Raw genomic sequence first — 23,661 nt, forward strand, 5'->3', positions numbered from 1 at the left:
ATAATAAAGTATCTAACTTTGCTGCACCCAGCCAAAAAGTAAAAACGCTGTTTTTCTCTGACAACCCTTTTGTCGCGCATTATGCGATTACCCAGCAGGCCGGAGATGATGTGGCCTTCGGAAGAGCAGTACTCCAATCAGTGGACAGCTCCGACCCCATCTCCTGATCTTGGCTTGGGAGTCATCTGATTGGAATGGACATGTATGAGCACTCACTTCTCGTAACTGTTGTTCTTTGAGATGTGTTGTTCATGTCCATTCCAATACCCACCCTCCTACCCCTCTGTTGGTGTAGCCGGTAAGAAGGAGCTGAAGGGGTGGTGCGTCGGCAGGGCTCTAGATTGAGCACCACGAAGGCGCGACTCCAGGGGGCGCCCAGGCCAGCCCCCCGGATGCCGCTAAGGGAAAAATCTTCCAGCTATCGTGCACGTGCACACACCTGATTGGAATGGACATGAACAACAAACACATCTTGAAGAACAACAGTTACGAGAAGTGAGTAACCCTTTTTTACTCCCCCTCATCCCCCACAGGCTTAATAAGAAAACAGCATGCAAAACTGTCTGGAACTAAAGAGAAGGAAACAAGGAGATTAAAATAAAGACCAAATGTGGGGAATTTCCATAGAAACCAGCACAGTGTGCTACTGTACAAGCAGTGCTGAGCCAAATAAAAGTGCTTAGGGGACAGTGACTAATTCGGCTGTCACTAGTAATACAGCAACCAAACCCATCTCCTTTTTTTCCCATGGCATCACCACACCTAGTTCATCATCAGTTGTTTTAATCATCACAATGTTGGCAGCTTCCATAGACCACTCTCTGACAGGATTCTGTTCCTTAATTTATTACTGTTAATAATGAGCCTTATTGTGTGTGGTAATCTGTACTTCCACTGATTGAAGGCTGATATGTTAGGACCTTGATTTTCTTCACTGCTAACATCTCAAAATTGTTAATTTTGCTGTTGATAGAGATTGCCTGCTTGTTGCCATCTTGACTATTCCTCCTCGTTTGGGACATTGGATGCTGCTGACATGCAATGTACAAAAGCTAGTTGTAGGAGGATCTTCCTCTGTTTCTATGTAGGTGATTGGCTCTTGTGGAGCAATAAGTAATGTATTGCACTAGTAGTGATCCACACTGGCAGATGGTAGTGTTATGGAAGCATCTGGAGGTAGAGCCTCTTCCGTCTTTATTTCCTAGAGGACTGTGGGATCATCCTGCAAAGCAAGGTGGGAGGAACTAAGTGAAGAAAACTTGGACATCATGATTGCTAGCGGTAATGCTTGAAATGTCTATGACTTTGAGGTTTGTCCATGAGGAGGGGAGTGAAGGCACAGGAGAAGGAGAAAGGATGCTGGTTTAGCAATGCAACATTATTCCAAACAAGAGTGAGTTAATAAAAGGAAATGTGATGGTGATGCTGATTGGTAATGTCATCTTTGTAGGTTTTCTGTGGAATGTCTGTCTTCTCTGGGGAAAACAATAGGTAAGTGAAGTTATAATCAGATTCAGGCAACAAGCTTCTGCTCTGGGTTATTGATAAATGAGCAGGGAATGGGGGAAATGACTTCTAAACAAATATGAGCAAGTTTCAGAAGGGTAGCCATGTTAGTCTGTATCAGTAAAAACAATGAGGACTCCTTGAGGCACCTTAGAGACTAACAAATTTATTTGGGCATAAGCTTTTGTGGGATATAACCCACTTCATCAGATGCATGGAGTGGAAAATATCGTAAGCAGGTATAAATATACAGCACATGAAAAGATGGGAGTTGCCTTACCAAGTGGCCAATTCGATTAGGGTGGATGTAGCCCATTCCCAACAGTTGACAAAAAGGGGTGAATATCAACAGAGGGAAAACTACTTTTTGTAGAGCTTACAAGGCCAATTCAATCAAAATGGATGTGGCCCCTTCCCAGCAGTTGACAAAAAGGTTTGTGAACATCATAGGACCCAACCACATCAGCCACACCTCAAGGGCTCGTTCACCTGCACATCTGCCAATGTGATATCATGTGCCAGCAATGCCCCTCTGCCATGCACATTGGCCAAACCGGACAGTCTCTATGCAGAAGAATAAATGGACACAAATCAGACATCAAGAATTGTAACATTCAAAAACCAGTAGGAGAGCACTTCAATCTCCTTGGACACTCAATAACAGACTTAAAAGTCGTCATTCTTCATCAAAAAAATTCAAAAATAGACTTCAGTGAGAAACTGCAGAACTGGAATTAATTTGCAAAGTTGACACCATCAAAGTAGGCCTGAATAAAGACTGGAAATGGCTGAGTCACTGCAAAAAATAATTTCCCCTCTGATACTCACACCTTCTCATAGGAAACAATTCAACCCTGGCATGGAGATGGACAAGACAACTTATTAGGTATTTTCCATCTCTTGCTTCTAGCATACAAATGTGGTATGTGGCTATGTTGTGTCAGTATTGTTCAATGGAATGCTAACCAGGCTAGAATAGTGGTGATGATATAGTCCTCTTCCAACACTCGCTTGTCTTTCCCACCCTTTCCATCAAGAAGATGAAGAGGAATTGTAGGGAGACCAGTACGTGCCCTGAGAAAAGTAGGCTAATCCCCTACCAACGCCTCAGAATGGAAGTGTTCTGAATGGTGATGTTATGCACCATCTTTCTTGTTGCAGGTAATCTTGTGCGAATTATACCACATGGGCTGCTGGTGTTCTTCCCTTCGTATCCGGTCATGGATAAAAGCCTGGAATATTGGAGAGTATGTTGGTCCTTTCTTTGTGTATGAATTGTAGTTACACACTTTGGACCAAACTTTCACACACAGGTGTTTATATTGGAGTTCCCCGTACTGCAGTCTAGCACTGACTTGCCCAAATACTTATTTTATGCATCTCTGTGTTCATTTACATTTATTGTCTATATTGGTACATAAGGTTGTGAACATCACTCTCTAGGCAAATAAGCGCTAGCTTAAAAAAAGCTTAAAGTCATAACACAACAAATGCTGAACAATGAGGGAACTGGGGAACAAGCAGAGCAAGAGATAAAAGAAGCTTGGTTAATTAGGCACATTTCTACAAATTAATATATATTTGAGGTGGGACTGTTAGCACCACCTGCTCTTAAAGTTACCCAACACATCCTGTTATAAGACCCTGTTTTCAGTTTCAGTAACTTTGCCAAACTTTAACCATTTCAGCTGAAATTTTTCATGACCGATATCTGCCTCAAGCAGAATAATTTGTTTTGCCCATGTTAAAAAATTCTGCTGAGCTTTTTTTTTTTTTTTTTTGAAATGTTCTCTTGCCCCCATGCTTTGGAAGAGGGACTTGAAATTTGGGGTGGCCTTTGCGTCAGGGATTTACTTTTGGTATCTCTGTGAAAAGCCACACAAATTTGACCAAGTTATTAGCCTTTGCAGATTCTCAGTTTGTGCGTGCTCAGTAGAGACGTAGATTTTAGCAGCTAAATTCCCAAAGATTCTGTGCATGCTAGCCATGCTCTAGCCCAGTGGTTTTCAAACTTTTTTTCTGGTGACCCAGTTGAAGAAAATTGTTAATGCCCACGACCCAACGCAGCTGGGGATGAGGGGTTTGGGGTGTGGGAGGGGCTATGGGCTGGGGCAGAGGGTTGGGGTGGGGGTGGGGCCGTGGATGAAGTGTGTGGGGCTCAGGAAGCGGCTCCGGGTTTTGGCGGAGGCTCAGGGCTGGGGCAGGGGGTTGGGTTGTCGGAGGGGGTCAGGGCTCTGACTGGGAGTGCAGGTTCTTGGCTGGGGATATGGGGTTTGGGGTGCAGGAAAGGGCTCTGGGTTTGGGGCGCAGGGTTGGGGTGCAGGCTTACCTTAGGTGGCTCCCGGTCAGCGGCGCAGAGTGGTGCTAAGGCAGGCTTCCGTGCTGCGTCCTGGAGCGGCCAGCAGCAGATCTGGCTCCTAGGTGTAGGCGCACAAGCGGCTCCGTGCAGCTCTCACCCACAGGCACTGACACCCCCACCAACCCCCCCAGCTCCCACTGGCTGGCTTCCAGCCAATGGGAGTGCAGAGCCGGTGCTCGGAGTGAGGGCAGCATGTGGAGCCCCATGGCCTCCCCGCCTAGGAGATGGACCTGCTGCTGGCCGCTTCCCGGGTGCAGCGCGGTGTCAGAACAGGTAGGAACTAGGCTGCCTTAGTCTTAACATACTATTCATAAGACTTACCTGCAAAAGTGGAACATTTGAGCCCATGACTACCTGTCTTCTTTTCCACTTCTCCCTCGAAATTTCCTTTCTGATAGCTTTCACCTTATAATAAAATAATATATGGAGATATACCTATCTTATAGAACTGGAAGGGACCCCAAAAGGTCATTGAGTCCAGCCCCCTGCCTTTACTAACAGGACCAAGTACTGATTTTGCCCCAGATCCCTAAGTGGCCCCCTCAAGGATTGAACTCACAACCTTGGGTTTAACAGGCCAGTGCTCAAACCACTGAGCTACCTCTCCCCACTTGGCCAGAAGAATGGGAGAACTCGGGGTGCTCATGGCAGACCCACCATATGCTGCCTTCCACTGTGACAGAATGATGCTGTGCCCCCATCCTCGATTCTTACCTAAAGTCTTGTTAGAATTTCATATCAACCAAGAGATTTGTTTATTGGTATTTTTTCGGAAGTCTCAGACCTCAGGAGAGGAAGTTAGTCTCCTCACACTAGATGTCAGGAGGGCCCTCACCTTCTACCTTGACAGGACCAAAACCTTTAGGGCCTCTGCCAGACTCTTGACTTCTGTGTCAAAAGAAGGAAGGAGCAGACTGTTTGAAGTGGGTTTCAGGTTTTATCTTGACCTGCTATGAAGCTGCTGGGATATATTCCCTTCATAGAGTGACAACCCGCTCCAGCAGGTCTTGGAACACTTCAGTAGTCCTTCTGAAGGATGTCCCTATAACATAAATCTGCAGGGCTGCAACCTGGTCCTCAGTTCACACATTCACCAGACATTATGCTATGATATCTGCATCCATGGCTGATGCTAACTTTGGTGACGCAGTCCCCTAAACTGCCTTGGATTTGCCTCCATGTTAAGATACTGCTTGTGAGTCGAAGAAGGAGGAGAGGTTATTTACTTGTAAAGTAACTTGAAGTCTTTGAGTTGTTTTCTCCTTATGGGTACTCCACCTACTAACTTCCTTCTCCTCTACTATGAAGTTTTCCAGGCTTCGTAGTTGAGAAGGAACTGGACTGGCAGCAGACCCATATCTCCTTATAAGCCCTTGCCTGAGAGCAGATGCTGCTGCTTTACACAGTCCTCATGCTTGTCTTGTGTCAAGTACACTCTTTATTTGCTTTATTGATTAAGGTGAAGTTTCTAAAGCATTCATATATCTCAATTACCTCATTACCATTGACTTCAGTGGAAACAGAGTTAAACCAATATTGGGACATTTTGGAAAATCTCACCATTTGCTTAAATAAGCACTATACAGGCTGGTGTTCTTCCCTTCATATCCGGTCATTTTGGAACATCATCCTCTTGATAAATGAGCCAAAAGCTAAACAGCTTTTCTTCAGAAGGGACCACTTGAGGCATGCTGAAGCTTAGAAGGGGAGAGGCACAACTTCTGTAGTTTCCCTTATAGGATGACCAGATGTCCCAGTTTTATAGGGACAGTCCCAATATTTGGGGCTTTTTCTTATATAGGCTCCTATTACCCTCCCACCCCCATCCTGATTTTTCACACTTGCTGTCTGGTCACCCTATTCTCTTAGCTTTCTGCAGTACTTTTCCTAGACTAAATCACTAACTGGCTTTCCTCTTGTTCATCGTTGGTATCCTTAATACAGAGATGACTCCTGGATGACTTGAAGCTGAGTTTTGGTTGGATTCCAATCAATTTGGTAGTTTTCTCACACAGATGTATCAAAGGGTGGTAATACTTCCTAACTGGCTTGTTTTAAAAAAAGTTAATAGTAAATAGTTAAAAAATCCTTGATAGTAAACTCCCAGTTGGATTATTATTTTATTTTTCATTATAATACATTTATTGTAGTTTGTATTTTTCCTTGGTTGCTGTTGTTCACATCCCCTGTCTTTTTTTCTGGCCGAAGTCAGGGATGTTTTTCTAATGTGAGTTGTGTGTCCCAGCAGAAGCCATGGTAGGACATTTCCCTAGGTAACTGTTGCTCCCCTTCTAAGGTACCAGCGTTGGGCAGTGGTGGGGAGCAGGGAAACAGATTTTCAGTACATATTGCAGGAGAAGTATACAGGAGGCAGATGTTGGGTGCCAAGGATCTGCAAGTGGAAGGAAGGAGGTGACCTCACTACTGGCATGGCTTCTGAAAAGGTGTACAAAGCATGGAGAAAGTGTCTTGGCCATTCTGTCTAAACTGCCCGTGTTGGAACTGCTGCCTGGACTCAGCTCATTTCCCTACCATTGGTAGCTACATGCCCCTGCCTCCAACTGGCTGGCAAGAGAGAAATAGGTGGTGGGGAGCATGTAGTTACCACCGCCTGTGGCTTCCTTTCCCATATGTACTTCTGACTTATTTGCTCTCTGTTTAATAGGAGCATGACTTTGCTAAAAGAATAGAAGAGGTGAAACCGATGTTTGTGGAACCAAGGAATAAAGGAACCTTCACAGAGGTTGGTCATTTGTGTTGTCTGTCTCATTTCATAGTTCTTCTTTTTATGCTTAAATACTTCTCTGAAGATGTGTTTGCAGCAGTGACTACAGAACTGCATGCTGTTGGGTTAAAACAAAGAGAGCTATAAGGGCTCTTGAAATACAGCTCTTCCCTTCTCCTTTCTGCCTTCCTTCATGCTCCATTCTTCTGACGAGGTGCACTGAATACTAATATAGTCATGGTTTGAAATCTGCCTGCGCTTTGGATATTAGTACCATATGTTTAGACATAGGGTGACCAGATGTCCCATTTTTAAAGGGAGAGTCCCGGTTTTTGGGACTTTTTCTTACATAGGTGCCTATTACCCCCACTCCCTTTCCCGTTTCTTCATGGTTGCTATCTGCTTAGACACCATGGTGAAGGATAGGGTAGAAAAGCTTAGCGCAGTCTGTCAGTGCAGCAGTCAGCATTGGAAATCCAGCTCTTGGATATTCTGCAGGCCATTTCCCTCCAACTTGTTGCAGTTTGTTTTTGATTATGAAAATTTTCTGTGTAACCGTGAAGTGTATTTTTTATTCAGAATGCTGGGCAACACTAGCTTTTGCCCAGGGGCTCAATTATTGTAATCAGGGGCACCATCAGGGTCTGCCTTTGTAGAAGCAACTCAACTGGAACATCTCACCTAAGGCATATTTCTTTTCTTCTATGCCAGTATTGAACCCAGTAATTTCCAGTGGGATGGGAAGCCATTTGGTTTGGGTGTAAAGGAGCTCTTAGGTGTAGCCTTCCACTGGAATCTTTTAAAAAAAAAAAAAAAAAGATGCATTTCCAAGGCGCGTGTGTGCACACATACACAAAGCAGAGATGGTTTAGAAGCAGCCAGAGAGAGAAGGCAATGAACTCTAGTAGAGGGAAGAGAAACTCCTACCACTCTTCAGTATAAATACTACTCTGTGTGTGTGTCTGTCCTTGGCACAGCTTTGTTTAGATAGCGTTTCTTGGGACTGCATTGCTGGGAGATACTGGTATTCAGTAGTTGTAAGGGAAGAGGAGGCTTCCTTGCAGTTCTGGCAGTTCTTGCATCATAAATGGTTTATAGAAAACAAAACAGCTGTTACACCCATGGACTGGCCATTTGTCAAGAGGGGAAAGAGAGGACAACTTCCTGGTTACGTGCACAGCCTTGCTGATGGTGTACAATATTCTTTACTGTTTAAATTGTTTCTTGAAAAGAAACAATTACAAAATTAGATGGAAGTGACCTAATTTAGAAGCAAGATTAGATTACAGAGGTTTTGAGAAGTATTCCTCTGCTAAAAAGATAATGAAAGTTTCATACCAACAGCTTAACATGTAGAGGAAAAAACATGTTGGTAATCCAGGAAGCTGCTAGGTAGAGTTTGTACCTCTTCTGAGGCAATTAGCCTGTAACATGTTAAAAGAGGTTCCTGACTAAATTATTGTTACACTTTTCCATCACTGTCATAAATCCACCTCCTTGAAAGGTGGTAGCTAGGTCAAAAGAAAAATTCTTGCATCAGTCTAGCTTTGTTTACAGTGGGGGTTAGGTTGACCTCACTACGTCACACGGTGTGAAATTTTTCACAGCTCTGAGTGATGTGGCTAAATCAACCTAAGTTTTAGTTGTTTAGGCCTCGGTGGCAACAGACTTATTTTTCTGTATCTAGTGAAATTGTTAAAATACGATTCTTCATACTTACAGATATTGATGCAGTTCTGGCATGTGCTGCTTGCATCATAAATGGTTTATAGAAAACAAAATTAAAGTTTTAAATGAGTAGCCTTCTATTTTCCTAATTTGTTGAAATTCCCCACACTTTTCCCACCTTTTTCTCTTCCACTGAATTCCAGTCTCTTCTCCTTGACAATGATTAGAGTAAATGATAACGTCAAATTGCTTTTTGTTTTCCTCTTTTGCCAATGTGGAGTCGTAAGAGTACTGCATGATAAGTTCTTTGTTTTCCCTTCAGAGATAGGTGACATCACAATGTTATGTCTGTCAGAAGATCTGTGGGATTGTTTGTAAATAAGGGGGTTTTGGAAAGCAAATATTTCTAACATCCATAGTTATACTCCAGTAAGGAAACTGACACTAAGCCTAGTTAACTACATCTTGAGTCTTAGTATATGAGTCAAACTTGTTATGATGTACAAGTTTGTTTGTGTGTGTTTAATGGAGATGGTTTCCCCCTTCCTCATACCTAACCTGTTTGTCTTGTAGATCATGGATGCATATTATGATAAGATTGTCTGTCCCAAGTCTAGTGGAGCTACTTTCTTGGCAGTATGTCGGGGAAAGGTAATGTAGAACAGTTGGTCATTCTTAAGAGCAAGCTGCTTTTTGCATTGAGTTTGGAAGACTGTAGCTCTTCCAGATACTATTTTTAGCAAAGAGAAATGTGTGTGTTTGTGTATCTATCAATAATCACATGCATAAAAAAGCCCTAGTGAAATAAAGGAGCAAATGCAGAATACATAGTTTTTCCACCTCTATTTTAAGTGCAGAGGTCTGTTATTCATGGCTTTGCTAGTGATACGTGCATAATCTCAAAAGGGACCGGCTTCATACTTTCCTACGTTTTCTGGTGGTTGCTCACAGAAGAGCTGTATTACTGTATGAGAGAGACTGTATTAGACAAGACTTGACAAGTGTTTGTCAGCCTAACATTATAAAGAAACAACTGTCTGAAATGTTGTGCAATTTCAAAAGATGAGCTAAAGTTAGTTCAAACCCAGTACCTGCGCTGGAGCCCTTCTGCCAGTTTTGGTGGTTTTACAGTCATACTTTCCTATTTTTAGAAATGGATTTGATCCTCTTGAAATGGTTGTATTTGTTTTTAATGTTGAGGGAGGTGCCCCAGAAGAGGAGCACACTTTGTAAATAGATGGTGTTATTAATGGTCATCCTCTGGTGTATGGAAAGTTCAGGCATGAAATGTATAATCAGTAATGGGTGTTCTGGCAACACAGCCTGGAAATCAGGAAGATTTTGAAATGCTTACTATCGCAGAAACCATAGAAATAAGAAAGAAGCAGAGAAACCTCTCCTTACACCCTTTGGCCGATGTGTTACTCGGTCAAGGCCTGGTAGTAGGAAAACACTGGGATTAAAACCCTGGCAATGAAAGTAAGGAATCCAGTTCAAACTGTTTGTTTCCACTACTCTCAAACTACAATTGTTGGATGTGTAATTTAAGGCAGAGAGGCCACAACCCCTGAACTGCTCTGAAATGTCACTTAATTCCCTGTTAGTGATTGAAAGCACTGTTCATCTTCAGGCCAGCGAAGGCTTGGACTTTGCAGACATGAACGGACGAGGTGTTGTTATCACTGGGCTTCCATTTCCCCCTCGCATGGAGCCAAGAGTCGTTTTAAAGATGCAATTCCTGGATGAAATGAAAAGACAAGGTTCAGGGGCACAGGTAAGATTGGGGAACTTTTCGCAGATGATTTTTTGCCAGTCCATTGTCTCATAGTATCTCTCCAACATATGGATTGTCTTGTCATCTCTGTGGGGCCACAGTAAGCAAAACTGCTCTATCGGACCATACAAATTTGACACCCCTCTCCCACACCCCACCTCCGGCTGGGTTGTGCTGAAATTTTAAATTCTTCAAGTGATTGCACATGTCTGTTTCACTTCAAATGTGTGTGCACCTGGTGCCCAGGAGGGGTTGGTCAGGGGTGAGGGGTCCCAGGAGGGGTGGGGTCAGAGGACAAGGATCGGAGGGGGTGTTGGATGGGTCGGGGATTCTGAGTGGGGCAGCCACGGGGCGGGAAGCGGGAGGGGGTGGATAGGGGTTGGGGCAGGCCCGCAATACAGTTTCAGAACCCCAATGTGGTCCTTGGGCCAAAAAGTTTGCCCACCCGTGGTTTAAACCTTGCGGGACCTGCGGGAAGCCCATGCCAACAGGTGACTCCCGTGACACATGTCTGGGGGAAGAGCCCCAAACAGACAGGTGCAAAATCTGCAGGTCGTTCCGCCTTAGGATGAAGAAAGAGCAGGATTTCCAGCTGAAACAGCTTCTGGTGGAGTCCGCTCTCCGTCCGCAGCCTGACACAGCGCCAGGGTCCGACACCGAGCATGTTGGCGCGGAGCGTCCCAGCCTTGGTGCGTGACATGGCACCAACGAAAGACTCTGACTCCAGAGTTCCTTGGCACTGGCGGTTCCCGGCACCAGAAGTGGCGCAGTCAACCAGGCATTGCTCGCACTCACCGGTGCCGCACAAAAAGATGGACAGGAGTCGTTCCCCAGTGCTGAAGGCAGTGCCAGGTGCAACAGCAGTGCATCCCATGAAGGAGCACTCAGCACCCAAGTACCAAGAGTCGGTGCTGCTGACTTTGCTTCCCCAGAGGGGACCGTTGAATCCGGCTCCCAGCAACTCCCTGGACAGACAGTGCCAGGTGGAGGAGTTGGAGTCCCCCTCCACCCCGGACACTTTTGAGGCCACCAGGGACCTAATAGCAATGACGGCCCCTCAACCTCTGGCTATCAGGGACAAGCCTCTGGTTGCGCCGCGTCCGGCACCATCTAGAGGCAAGGCAGCCACGATGCGGCAATCACCTTTTCCAACGTGGCACCGTTCACCTCGGCACTGCTCGGGTTCACCATCACTGAGGCACTGTTCCCCAGCTTGGGACCCCGTGCATGGTTCCCTGGCACCGGTCCCTGGCACCAGCGGAGCAGCACCATTCCCCTGCTCAGTACTGCTCAGCGCTGCTGTGGTCGTCACAATCTAGATCAGTCATCTGACTTGGACTGGGACTCTTTTTACTTACGCCGCAGCAGATAGAGGTCGAATCGGCACAGAAGTGAGGCACTGGAAGCATGGCCTCCAGATTAGCAGCCGCAGCCTCAATGGCCATTCTGGACTCCCTGGGCTTATCACCAGGCCCAGGGCTCATTTTCCAGGGGCTCTCACTCATTAGTCTCTGAAACCCGAGCACCCCAGCCACATAAAAATTGCCCGGCACCTCAGGGATCGGAATCAACACCAGGACAGGGACCACAGCCTGTCCTGGACATCGTTGAAGCAGCCATGGCGACAGCCGGCCAGACTACCGCTGCCATGACTACGGTCAGCGCAAAGCCCACAGGCACTGACCAGGAGGATGCTAGAGAGCTGGATGGTCAGAAGGACCTGGTACTGCCTCTAGCCTCCTTATCCTTGTCCCCAGACGAGGCAATTGCAGGGACTTCGGCCTTGGGACCTCCCCCAATAGACCACCGTGCACACCAGGAACTCTTGCGCAGAATTGCCCGCAACATGGGATTGCAGGCAGAAGAAGCTTTCGAGCCAAAGGGACCCCATGGTCAATATCCTGATGCCAGAGGGTCTCTCCAGGATAGCTCTGCCCCTGATAAAAACTATACAGAGCAATATCAAAATGCTGTGGCAGACCCTGGCATCGATCCTGCCTACGGCCAGGGGTGTGGAGTGCAAATACTTTGTCCCATCCAAGGGATATGAGAACTTGTTCTCACATGTGCAGCCCTCCTCCCTAGTACTGACCATGGTTAACGAGAAGGAGAGGCAGGGCCAACAAGGTCCGACTCCAAAATCCAAGGAGTCTAAAAGATTAGACCTTTTTGATAGGAAGGTCAACTCAACGGGGGCCTGCGGCTGAGGATAGCTAACCAACAAGCTATCCTCAACAGATACAACTTCAGCTCGTGGGCCTCCATGTTGAAGTTTAAAGAGCTAATTTAATCAGACTCCAGGACTGAATTCATGGCCATTATTGACGAAGGGAAGGTGGTGGCATGAACCTCTCTTCAAGCCTCCCTTGATGCAGTGGACTCTGCCGCCCACATCCTCTCTTCATGGTTAGCCATGAGAAGGGGTTCAGGGCTGCAGGCGTCTGGGCTGCCCCCCAAAGTGCAGCAAACCTTCAGGACCTGCCGTTTGAGGGCACAGGACTATTCTCTGAGCAGATGGACGCCGAGCTGCACAGCCTGAAGGACTCCCGGGCACACCCCTGCAACCCAGCGTAAAAACTTTAAATCGCAGCCTCAACAGCAGCATTCCTACCCTCCTCAAAGATAGGACTTCTATAGAAGGAGGGGTAGGAATAGCAGGCACAGACTGTCGCAACCCCCATCAGGTCAGGGCCAGGGCCCAGCCAAATCTTCATCGGGCTCAAAGCAGACCTTTTGAAGGGATGCCCGAGAACTGCATACCCACCACTACACCAGATCCTTCCCCGTGCTTCCTGAATCGGCTATCCCACTTCTTCCATGCCTGGTCCCAAATAACATTGTCCTTTGCACGGTGGAGGTGAGATATTCTCTCCAATTGTGTTTCTCCCCTCCCTCTCAACTTCCTTCCCCGTCCCTCTTCAGGGACCCCTCACACGAGCAACTCCTTATCCAGGAGGTGCAGTCGCTCCTCGCTGTGGGGGCAGTGGAGGAGGTTCCTTTGGAGTTAAGGGGTAGAGGATTCTACTCCTGTTATTTACTCATCCCCAAAGCAAAGGGGGGTCTCAAACCCATCTTAGACCTGCAAGGACTCAACCAGTTCTTGGTCAAGCTGAAGTTCCGCATGGGCTCCCTGAGCACGATCATCCCTTCATTGGTTCCGGGAGACTGGTTCGCCGCCCTCAACGTGAAGGACGCATATTTTCACATATCCATTCAGCCTGTGCACAGACCATTTCTACAGTTTTTGGTCGATCACAAATATTATCAGTTCACGGTTCTCCCATTCCGCCTATCAACAGCCCTCCGAGTCTTCATCATATCGGTGATTGCAGCCTTTCTTCGCAGGAGGCAGGTTGGGGTATATCCCTACTTTGATGACTGGCTGTTACGGAGGCGCAACAGGGAGCAGGTGGAGTCTCAAGTCTGACTAGTCAGTGCTACTTTCGAGAGGCTGGGTCTCCTCAACGTGAACAAGTCAACCTTGTCACTGACCCAAAGAATATAATTCATCGGGGTGGTGCTGGACTCTGTACAAGCAAGGGCGATCCTGTTAGAGGCCCGATTCCAAGTAATGACAGACATTATGCAAAGCCTCAGGCGATACCCCAACATGACAGCAAGGGGATGTGTGAGTTTCCTTGGCCACCTGGCAGCCTGCACTTATGCGGTCAGACATGCCAGACTGAGGCTCAGACCACTCCAAGCATGGCTCACTTTGACCTGTCGCCCAGTGTGAGACAGCCTGAGCTCAGTAGTGTCAGTGCCAGAGCACATACTCAGGTCCCTCTGTTGGTGGCTCGACCCTTGGACAGTCTGCAAAGGAGTTCCCTTCAACAGTCCACAGCCCTCTTGGTCCCTAATAAAGGACGTGTCAGGTCTGGGTTGGAGCGCTCACCTGGGAGATCTCCGAACACAGGGCCTATGGTTGCAGGATGAGTTTTCACTCCATATCAATATCAAGGAACTCAGAGCAATGTGGCTAGCCTGCCACACCTTCCTGTCCCAGCTACAAGGATAGTCATCACTGCCATGCACTGGCAACACCACTGCCATGTTTTATATCAACAAACAGGGTGGAGCTCATTCCTCTCCACTATGCCGGGAAGCCCTCCAGCTATGGGAGTTCTGCATAGCCCACTGCATTCACCTGGAGGCGTCCTATCTCCTGGGAGTGCAGAACGAATTAGCGGATCAGCAGGTCATTCTGCAACCGCAAGTGATCCATCCATCCAGATGTCATGCATTCCGTCTTCCAAAGGTGGGGGTTTCCCCAGCTTGATCTGTTTGCCACCCGGAGCAACAGAAAGTGCCCAACGTTCTGCTCCTTCCAGAAGCACAGCCTGGGTTCAATCTCAGATGCGTTCCTGCTACCCTGGGGAGAACGCCTCATATATGCCTTTCCACTGGTTCCATTTGTGCATGAGGTGCTGCTCAGGATCCTCAGCAACAAGGCGAAGGTAATCCTGCTGGCCCCAGCGTGGCCCTGCCAACATTGGTACACCATGCTTCTGCAGCTGTAAGTGGACGCCTTGATCGTGTTACCACTTTACCCCGATCTGATCACACAGGACCACGGTCACCTTCACCACCCAGACCTCCAGTCCCTCCATCTCACAGCTTGCAAGCTTCATGGTTAAACCCAATGGCGCTCTGGTGCTTGGAACCTGTAAGGAAGGTTCTGCTCGGTAGCAGAAAACCTTCCACCAGGGCCACTTACCTAGCTAAGTGGAAAAGGTTCACTTGCTGGTGTGTCCAGCATTGCACACCTCCACTCCAGGCACCTATACCACTCGTCTTGGAGTACCTCTTACACCTGAAACATCAGGGCCTGGCAGGATCATCCATCAGGGTGCACCTTGCTGCTATCTCTACGTTCCACCCATGAGACTTTGGGCGTTCCATGTTCGCCAACCCCATGGTAGGGTGTTTCCTCAAAGGCCTGGAAAGATATCCACAGGCTCGACAACCTGTCCCTGCATGGGATCTTCATCTATTCCTCTCAAGACTAATGGGGCCCCCTTTCGAACCACTGGTGACTTGCTCCCTTTTGTATTTGTCGTGGAAGGTGGCATTCCTGGTCGCCATTACATCAGCTAGGAGGGTGTCCAAGTTAAAAGCACTAACCTCCAACTCACCCTACACCGTCTTCCACAAGGAGAAGGGTCAATCCAAGCCTCACTCAGCCTTCCTTCCCAAGTTGGTGTCCCAATTTCATACTAGCCAAGACACTTTTCTACCAGTCTTTTATCCCAAACTTCATACCGGTGCATGGGAGTAGAGGCTTCACTCACTGAATGTCTGGTCTGCACTAGCATTCTACATCGAGCACACTAAGCCTTTCAGGAAATCCAACCGTTTGTGGCAGTGGCAGGCCAGATGAAAGGGCTCCTGGTCTCTTTCCAACACATTTCTTCCTGGATCACGGACTGCATCCGCACATGCTACGAACTGGCTATGGTCTCAGCCCTGGTTATTACGGCACACTCCACAAGGTTGCAAGCCTCGTCAGCTGCTTTCCGGCCCGGATCCCCATTCAAAGAGATCTGCAGAGCTGCAACCTGGTCATTGGTGCATACGTTTACCACTCACTATGCTATCACCCAGCATGCCAGAGATGATGCAGCATTTGGCAGAGCGGTGCTCCAGTCAGCGATTCTTTAACAGCGATTCTTTAACTCTGGGGGAGAGCTTGGGAGTCACCTGATTAGAATTGATGTGAACGATCACTCAAAGAAGAAAAAACAGTTACGTTCTTGTAACTCTTCTTTGAGATGTGGTATTCATATCCATTCCTATACCCACCCTCCTTCCCCTCTGTCAGAGTAGCCGGCAAGAAGGAACTGAAGGGAGGTCGGGTTGGCAGGGTCATATGTTGAGCACCATGAAGGCACTACTCCAGAAGGCTCCACGACTGACCCGACGGGAGCGACTAAAGGAAAAACTTTCAGATGACCGTGCACACAGCGCGCACACATCTAATGGGAATGGACATGAACAACCACATCTTGAAGAGCAACAGTTACAAGAAGGTGAGTAACCATTTTTTATAATCAAACACTGGTCATAAATTTCTTGAACGCAGTTGCATTCAAAATAGCTTGAGTGTATGGTAACCATTTATCTTTCAAAGGGATTATTTGGCCCAGAAGGAAATTGGTCAGGAAGTATAAACCATGGGCGTGTTGGGCTATGTTTGGCAGCCTTTCAGGTTTAAGTACAAATACTATGTAATTCTTCTTTATCATCTTGCAGGGTAGCTGTTAGCTATTTAATGGCATGGTAAGTGCTTTGTACAAGCCCTAATTCAGTGGCTAAACACCAGTGCAGCTTATATATTAATAACTAGGTCAGGGCTCCATAGCAATAAGTAGTGCCTCAGTATAGTTGGAAGGCATTGCATTAGCAGAGTCTTGCACGTGACTCGCACCTTTTAGAGATACATTTATAGCATGTATTGGAGACTGAGACAAGTAGCCCTTGCACTGAGAATACATTTTACCTACAGTAACTCATCACTTAACCTCGTCCTGGTTAACGTTGTTTTGTTGTTACATCGCTGATCTATTAGGGAACATACTCCTTTAAAGTTGTGCAATGTTCATTTATAACGTTGCTTTGCGGGTGGGGGCTTGGAACTAGGGTGGGCTGGCAGCCCCCCATTAGTTTCCCTCTGGAACTAAACTAAACAGGTGTTTCCCCGCGCTCAGGAGGAGCGGAGAGGCACTGATCCGCAGGGCCCGCCAGCGAGTGGGAGGCACTGGGAAGTGTGTGGAGGGGAGCTGATAGAGGGGCTACCGGCCCACCCTGGTTCCAAGCCCCCACCCGCTAGCTGTGATGGGCTGCTCTTCCAGAGAATCCCACAAGTAGTGGACAAAGTACTGTACTAGCAGGCAGCAAAAAAAAATTCCCTGGAACCTAACCTCCCCTATTTACATTAATTCTTATGGGGAAATTGGATTCGCTTAACATTGTTTTGCTTAAAGTTGCATTTTTCAAGAAGATAACTACAATGTTAAGCGAGGAGTTACTGTATTTGAATAGCTTGATTCCCCCCCCCTCTCTCTCTCTCCCTCCCTCCTTGCCCCCCGGCCTTTTTTAGTATTTATCCGGGCGTGAGTGGTACCGGCAGCAGGCTTCCCGGGCTGTGAACCAGGCCATCGGCAGGGTTATCAGACATCGCCAGGACTATGGTGCCATTTTCCTTTGTGACCACAGGTGAATTCTTGTGTTGAATAGGATGGGCTATAAATGATGTACCTGTGTCCAACACACACACAACTGTATGTACTGTGTGTATAAGTGCATTAGGGTATGTCTGCACTACGGGATTATTCCGATTTTACATAAACTGGTTTTGTAAAACATTGTATAAGGTTGAGTGCACGCGGCCACACTAAGCACATTAATTCGGCGGTGTGTGTCCATGTACCGAGGCTAGCGTCGATTTCCGGAGCGTTGCACTGTGGGTAGCTATCCCGTAGCTCCCGCAGTCTCCCCCGCCCATTGGAATTCTGGGTTGAGATCCCAATGCAAAAACAATGTCGCAGGTGATTCTGGGTAAATGTCGTCACTCAATCCTTCCTCCGTGAAAGCAACGGCAGACAATAATTTCGCGCCCTTTTTCCCTGGATTGCCCTGGCAGACGCCATAGCATGGCAACCATGGAGCCCATTTTGCCTTTTGTCACTGTCACCGTATGTGTACTGGATGCTGCTGACAGACCCGGTACTGCAGTGCTACACCGCAGCATTCAGTTGCCTTTGCAAGGTAGCAGAGACGGTTACCATCCCTATTGCACCGTCTGCCATGCCATTGTAAATTGGCTATGAGATGATGGTTATCAGTCGTTCTGTACCGTCTGCTGCTGTCATGGGTGCTCCTGGCTGGCCTCGCTGAGGTTGGCTGGGGGCGCATGGACAAAAATGGGAATGACTCCCCTGGTCATTCCCTTCTTTATGTTTTGTCTAAAAATAGCGTCAGTCCAACCTAGAATATGGGGCAAGTGTACTAGAGAACCAGAGAGCACAGCCACTCCGTGACAGAGCCCCAGAGATCCCGCAGAAATGATGAGCTGCATGCCATTCTAGGGGGTGCCCCTGCAACAACCCCACCCGTTGCTTCCCTCATCCCCCAACCCTCCTGGGCTACCGTGGCAGTGTCCCCCCATTTGTGTGATGAAGTAATAAAGAATGCAGGAATAAGAAACCCTGACTTTTTAGTGAGATGAAATGAGGGGGAGGAAGCCTCCAGCTGCTATGATAGTCCAGGCAGGACATTAAAGGGTTGGGGGGAGAGGAGACCAGCCTTCCGCTGCTATGATAGTCCAGGCAGTACAGAATCTTTTCTTTAGACATGAAAGGGTGGGGCGGGCTGATGGAGCTCAGCCTCCAGTTGCTATGATGAAGACGGTTACCAGCCGTTCTGTACCATCTGCCGGGAATGACTGGGAGTCATTCCCATTTTTACCCAGGCGCCCCCGGCCGACCTCATCGAGGCCAGCCAGGAGCACTCACGGGCTGATGATGACGATGGATAGCAGTCATATTGTTCCGTCTGCCACCGGGAAGGGGATGCTGCTGTTCAGCGCTGCAGCACCCCGTCTACCAGCAGCATGCTGTAGACAGGGTGACATTGAAAAAAGGCGAGAAACGTTTTTTTTCCCTTTTCTTTCGGGGGGGGAGGGGGAAGGGTGTAAATTGACGACATATACCCTGAAACACCCAGGAAAATGTTTTTGACCCTTCAGGCATTTGGAGCCCAGCCAAGAATGCAAATGCTTTTCGGAGACTGAGGGGGACTGTGGGATAGCTGGAGTCCTCTGTACCCCTCCCTCCCTCCATGAGCGTCCATTTGATTCTTTGGCTTTCCGTTACGCTTCTCACGCAGCACTGTGCTGAGTCCCTGCTGTGGCCTCTGTCTATCATAGCCTGGAGATTTTTTCAAATGCTTTGTCATTTCGTCTTCTGGAACGGAGCTCTGATAGAACAGATTTGTCTCCCCATACAGCGATCAGATCCAGTATCTCCTGTACGGTCCATACTGGAGCTCTTTTTGGATTTGGGACTGCATCGCCACCCGTGCTGATCAGAGCTCCACGCTGGGCAAACAGGAAATGAAATTCAAAAGTTTGCGGGGCTTTTCCTGTCAACCTGGCCAGTGCATCTGAGTTCAGATTGCTTTCCAGAGCGGTCACAATGGTGCACTGTGGGATACCGCCCAGAGGCCAGTACCGTCGATTTGCGGCCACACAACCCTAATCCGACATGGCAATACCGATTTCAGCGCTACTCCTCTCGTCGGGGAGGAGTACAGAAATCGGTTTAAAGAGCCTTTTATATCGATATAAAGGGCCTCGTGTGGACGGGTGCAGGGTTAAATCGGTTTAACGCTGCTAAATTCGGTTTAAACGCGTAGTGTAGACCAGGCCTTAGTATGATAGTTGAAGAAGGCTACAGTTCATTAGTGATCATCAACAATGAGCTAGGTATCATTCTCCTTAATAAGTGAAAATAACATAAATGTTTATCCTCTGTTCTCCTTTCCCAAAATCATCTCTCTCCCCATTCCCTCCGTAAGGCTGGTAGTAGTATTAGCAGATGCAGAATAAGCTGTCAGTGATTATTTGATATATGTGGGGGGAGGGGGGGGGAGAGGAGTAATATATCTTTTTTAACCCTTTTCATGCCAGGAGTTAGAACTTCCTGAAACACTAATACAAGTTATGTGAATACAGAGGTTCCAGTCCTGCTCCCCACTAAGTTTGAGAAGGCAGTGAACGGTAATTGCAGTTTTGAAGGGAAGTGCAGGAAGAAGTTACATATTGCCAGAAAATCTAAAAATGGTCTCACTTGTATTTCTAACCAGAATCCTGTTTCTGGGAAATGAGTGAATTTCCTGCCATTGCCATGAAACCTATCGCCTTGAGTAGGAGTTTTGTTTGGCCATTTTGCGTGTTGGTAGCTATGTTGTGAACCTTCTGAGCATGCATATCCACCTTGTTTTCCTGAGAATGAGACTGAATCACCACTTTGTACTTTGCATGGTGCCCATTCAGTTTCTGAAGAAGAAAGCTGGTTATTTCCATTTTCCCATAATGTTTTGTTTCTCAGGCCTTTCATCTGGTTTCTGCACTACATGCAGCTTTTTCCTTTGTTTATTTCTGACTTAGCCCTCAGAAACCTCTGGATACAATAAAGTTTAATTTAAAAATAAACTATCTCAAGATTGATATTAATGATTATGGGATAGGTGATCCAGAGAACTAATGGTCTAAAACAGGAGTTCTCAAACTGGGGCTCGTGACCCCTCAGTGGGTTGTGATGTTATTACATGGGAGGTCGCAAGCTGTCAGCCTCCACCCCCAAATCCCACTTCATCTTCAGCATTTATAATAATATTAAACATAAAACAGGTGATTTTAATTTATAAGGAGGGTCACACTCAAAGGCTTGCTGTGTAAACGGGGTCACCAATACAAAAGTTTGAGAACCACTGGTTTAGAATGAGCCTTTCATTTCTGGCCATCTGGGTACGAATCCTAGTCTGTGTTCACAAGTGGAAATAAATTTGGTGGTTTCAGCCCAATCGCTAATGAGCATTTTTCTACCTTATGCAGCTGCCAGTCAGTTTTGGATAGTATAATATAACTGGTGTCTAGTAGGAGTGTTGCCGTTCAGTACAGAGGTGTAGTGATAGACACAAATACCCTGGTTCCAGCTGACTCTTGCTCTCCTGGGAACAAAGATCAATCCCAGTTTTTTTTGTGTTCTTACCCAGCTGCTTGTTCTTACTGTTCCTGCTTAGCTCCTTGGTTCCTTACTTGGTGTTCCCAGGAGTAGGTGCATAGTCTTACTATGAAATTTAATATGTCATGTTGAGGACAGTGTCTGCATATGCTCTTAAGACTTCACTCTCGTCCCTGTTCCAGCTCCTCAGGTGAGATGTTGAAAGCTGCCTTCTGCTGAGAGATTAATTTAGTGGAGGAGTTTGAGGGATTTTTCTCCTATTTTCCAATTCTCCACAGGTTCGTGAACAATGATGTAAGATCCCAGCTGCCCTCCTGGGTCCGCCCTTATGTCAAGATTTACAACAACTTCGGGCATGCAGTCAGAGAGGTCTCCCAGTTCTTCCGTATTGCTCAAAAAATCGTAGGTATTGTCAGACAAAGGAGGAGTTTTTGTCCAGGGCTGTCAGGGACCAGGTGCACTCAGCCGTAGGAGGGTTGGGCAGAGGGTCTCATCATTCTTAAGTGATCTCCTTTACTTAAGACTCTGAGCTGCACTGGGGGATTCTGAGGGTCATCCCTCCCAGGGATTGTGTCACCAAGCTACAGGGCCTTTTGGGCTAGATTTCAAAGGAAAAGACTCTTCTTTTGTCTTTCTCTCATCCAGCCTGCTCCTAAACACAAGTTGTTTTGGTCTGGAATATAAAATGAGGGAGTGAAACTGATGTTATATACTTCCTAAACCTCCCCTTGTCACCCACATGGAGAGGACACATGTTTGGAAAAAGTGATTAGACTCTCAAATTATTTAGCTCCAAGCTGGCTGGTATGTAAAATGAGAAGCAGCAGTGGTTAATAGCACAGGCCAGAAATCATCCTATCATTTGCCCATTTGGTACTAGGACATCTTTAACACTTTGGCTTCTGCCTTGGCATTAGGGAGCTCTTTGACTCACTAGTACAATACAGTTTGCATGCTATAGTGAGGCACAGCTGGTAGGCCACAGGATTTTGAAGTTGAGGGCTAGGTGTAAGATGGTGCCGTCAAAAGAATACACAATAAAGGTGGCAGGGTACTTTGTGTAAGTTTGTGTGTGTGAGAGAAGTGTGAGCCTGAAACTGAGCTTAGAATTCTCATGCACTTAGTGGGGTTCAAAAGATAACTATCTCATTGTAAAGGGGGGACAAGGGATAGTGCATCTGTATCAGAAGGGGCTGCATTGCAGAGAGAACACCATCAAGATTGTGTGATGCTTCCCACTCTGACATCCCTTTACAGTTGCATGATCCCTCTGTGCTGAACGTCCCCATCTCCAATTAATTTGCCCATGCTAATTTCTAATTATTCAGTTTCATCTCTGGTGCATACATGTTCAGACCTCTCAAACTAAATTTTGATCGTGGATTTTATCTTCAGCTTTGCTCTTGGGTTCTTTCATTGAAAAACGTTCAGCCTTGGAAGTGGAACAGTAGTGTTTGCCTAGTGTAACATTTTCCAGTCTTTGTGCAGATGCCCCCACCCTCAACACGGAGCTCCTGCCCTAGCACCATATGTGAAGAGGACCCGACATCATCCACGTCATCTGGGCAGCCCCCCTCCCGGACAAAAGCCAAGAATTTAGATGATCATGTTCCTAGTTTGAAGAGGAAGCGAATGGGTAAGTCTGGGTGTTTGCATTTCTAAATTGTTTACAATTGTGTCTTCCTTGTATTATAGGAAAACACATACACTGAAGATTTTGTTTTAATCCAAAGATTCTGGGCCAAGCCAGAGGTGGAGCAGGGAGACTAGGAAATGCAGAGGGGCAAGAATCCAGGAGTGGTTAAACAGAGGAGGGCTAAGAATCAAAAGGGTTATAGATTAACAGTAGGGGACTGGGGAACCACATGGGGGAATGGAAAGACTGGAAGGAAGAGACTGATGGGTATGGAGTGGGTTGGGTACCAAGGCACGTGAGATGACAGCAGACTGGGGATGCATGGAAGGGGGGCAGCAGATGGGGTAGAGAGAGGAGACAGGAAATAGTCTTTTATTTGCATTTAAAAACTCCAAACAGCTCAAATTTTCTAGCTGTATAACTCAGCTTTCACTGTGAATGCCATCCCCCGCTCCATTGGTATAGGTGCCTGAGGATGTTTCTTTTAAGGGTTCTAAAATGGAATTGACAAAAAAGAAAATCTGTCTGGCCGCTGAGATGTCCGGGTGGAGGGAATGTCAGATAGTTACCCCACAGGAAATATTTTGGTGATTTTGAACAGCCGTGAACATCTGAGGCTTCAACAGGTTGAATTTCATCATGGATTTATTTGGTATGACTTGAATTCTGACCAAGGCTGACTATTCTGGAAGGCAACATAGTCTGCTGATTAGAATAGGCGACGAGAAGTCAGAAGGCTTGGGTTCTGATCCTGACTCTGCCACTCATTTGCCATCTGACACCCTGCCTCCATTTTTCCATCTACAAAATGGGGGTGATGATTCTCATTCACCTTTGTAGAGTATTTGAAATCCTCCTAATAAAGATGCTTAATGCTGTTGGCTACATACCCCGTCTCCCATTCTATTCAATAATAGTCTCCTGTACATTGTTACAGCTTAGAAAACAAAACGAAGGCATTGACATCAAGTGAACCAGTGGCCTAAAAAATTGAGCTTAACTGATGTCAAAGGTAAAAAAATTTTCATGCCAAAGAAACTAGAACAGACTGTTCTGTTGTGGACTTCTCACTGTTCCTGAATTTGACAGTGTTTCATTGCACAATATGTGTTCTTAGAAATTATTCTTGCTTTCCTGATACTTTCTAATTAGAAAGACAAGATGGGGGAGGTAATATCTTTTATTGGACCAACTTCTGTTGGAGAGAGAGAGAGCCTTTTGAGATTACACAGAGCTTTTCTTCAGAGC

At 46.7% G+C, this 23,661-nt stretch overlaps 1 protein-coding gene across 8 annotated transcripts in view; it reads left to right on the forward strand.

Moving 5' to 3' along the window:
- Positions 1–23,661, forward strand: part of RTEL1 (regulator of telomere elongation helicase 1) — a 115,956-nt gene that overhangs the window by 46,108 nt on the left and 46,187 nt on the right. For all 8 annotated transcript variants that reach the window (XM_044985237.1, XM_044985240.1, XM_044985242.1 and 5 more), the window contains 8 exons: positions 1,451–1,491; positions 2,668–2,753; positions 6,531–6,608; positions 8,832–8,909; positions 9,889–10,032; positions 17,132–17,247; positions 21,056–21,179; positions 22,266–22,413. In XM_044985237.1, the coding sequence (XP_044841172.1) occupies positions 1,451–1,491; positions 2,668–2,753; positions 6,531–6,608; positions 8,832–8,909; positions 9,889–10,032; positions 17,132–17,247; positions 21,056–21,179; positions 22,266–22,413 (815 nt within the window). The remainder of the gene's footprint in view (positions 1–1,450; positions 1,492–2,667; positions 2,754–6,530; positions 6,609–8,831; positions 8,910–9,888; positions 10,033–17,131; positions 17,248–21,055; positions 21,180–22,265; positions 22,414–23,661) is intronic.

Source organism: Mauremys mutica, chromosome 13 (assembly GCF_020497125.1).
Source record: "Mauremys mutica isolate MM-2020 ecotype Southern chromosome 13, ASM2049712v1, whole genome shotgun sequence".
Taxonomy (NCBI): Eukaryota; Metazoa; Chordata; order Testudines; family Geoemydidae; genus Mauremys; species Mauremys mutica.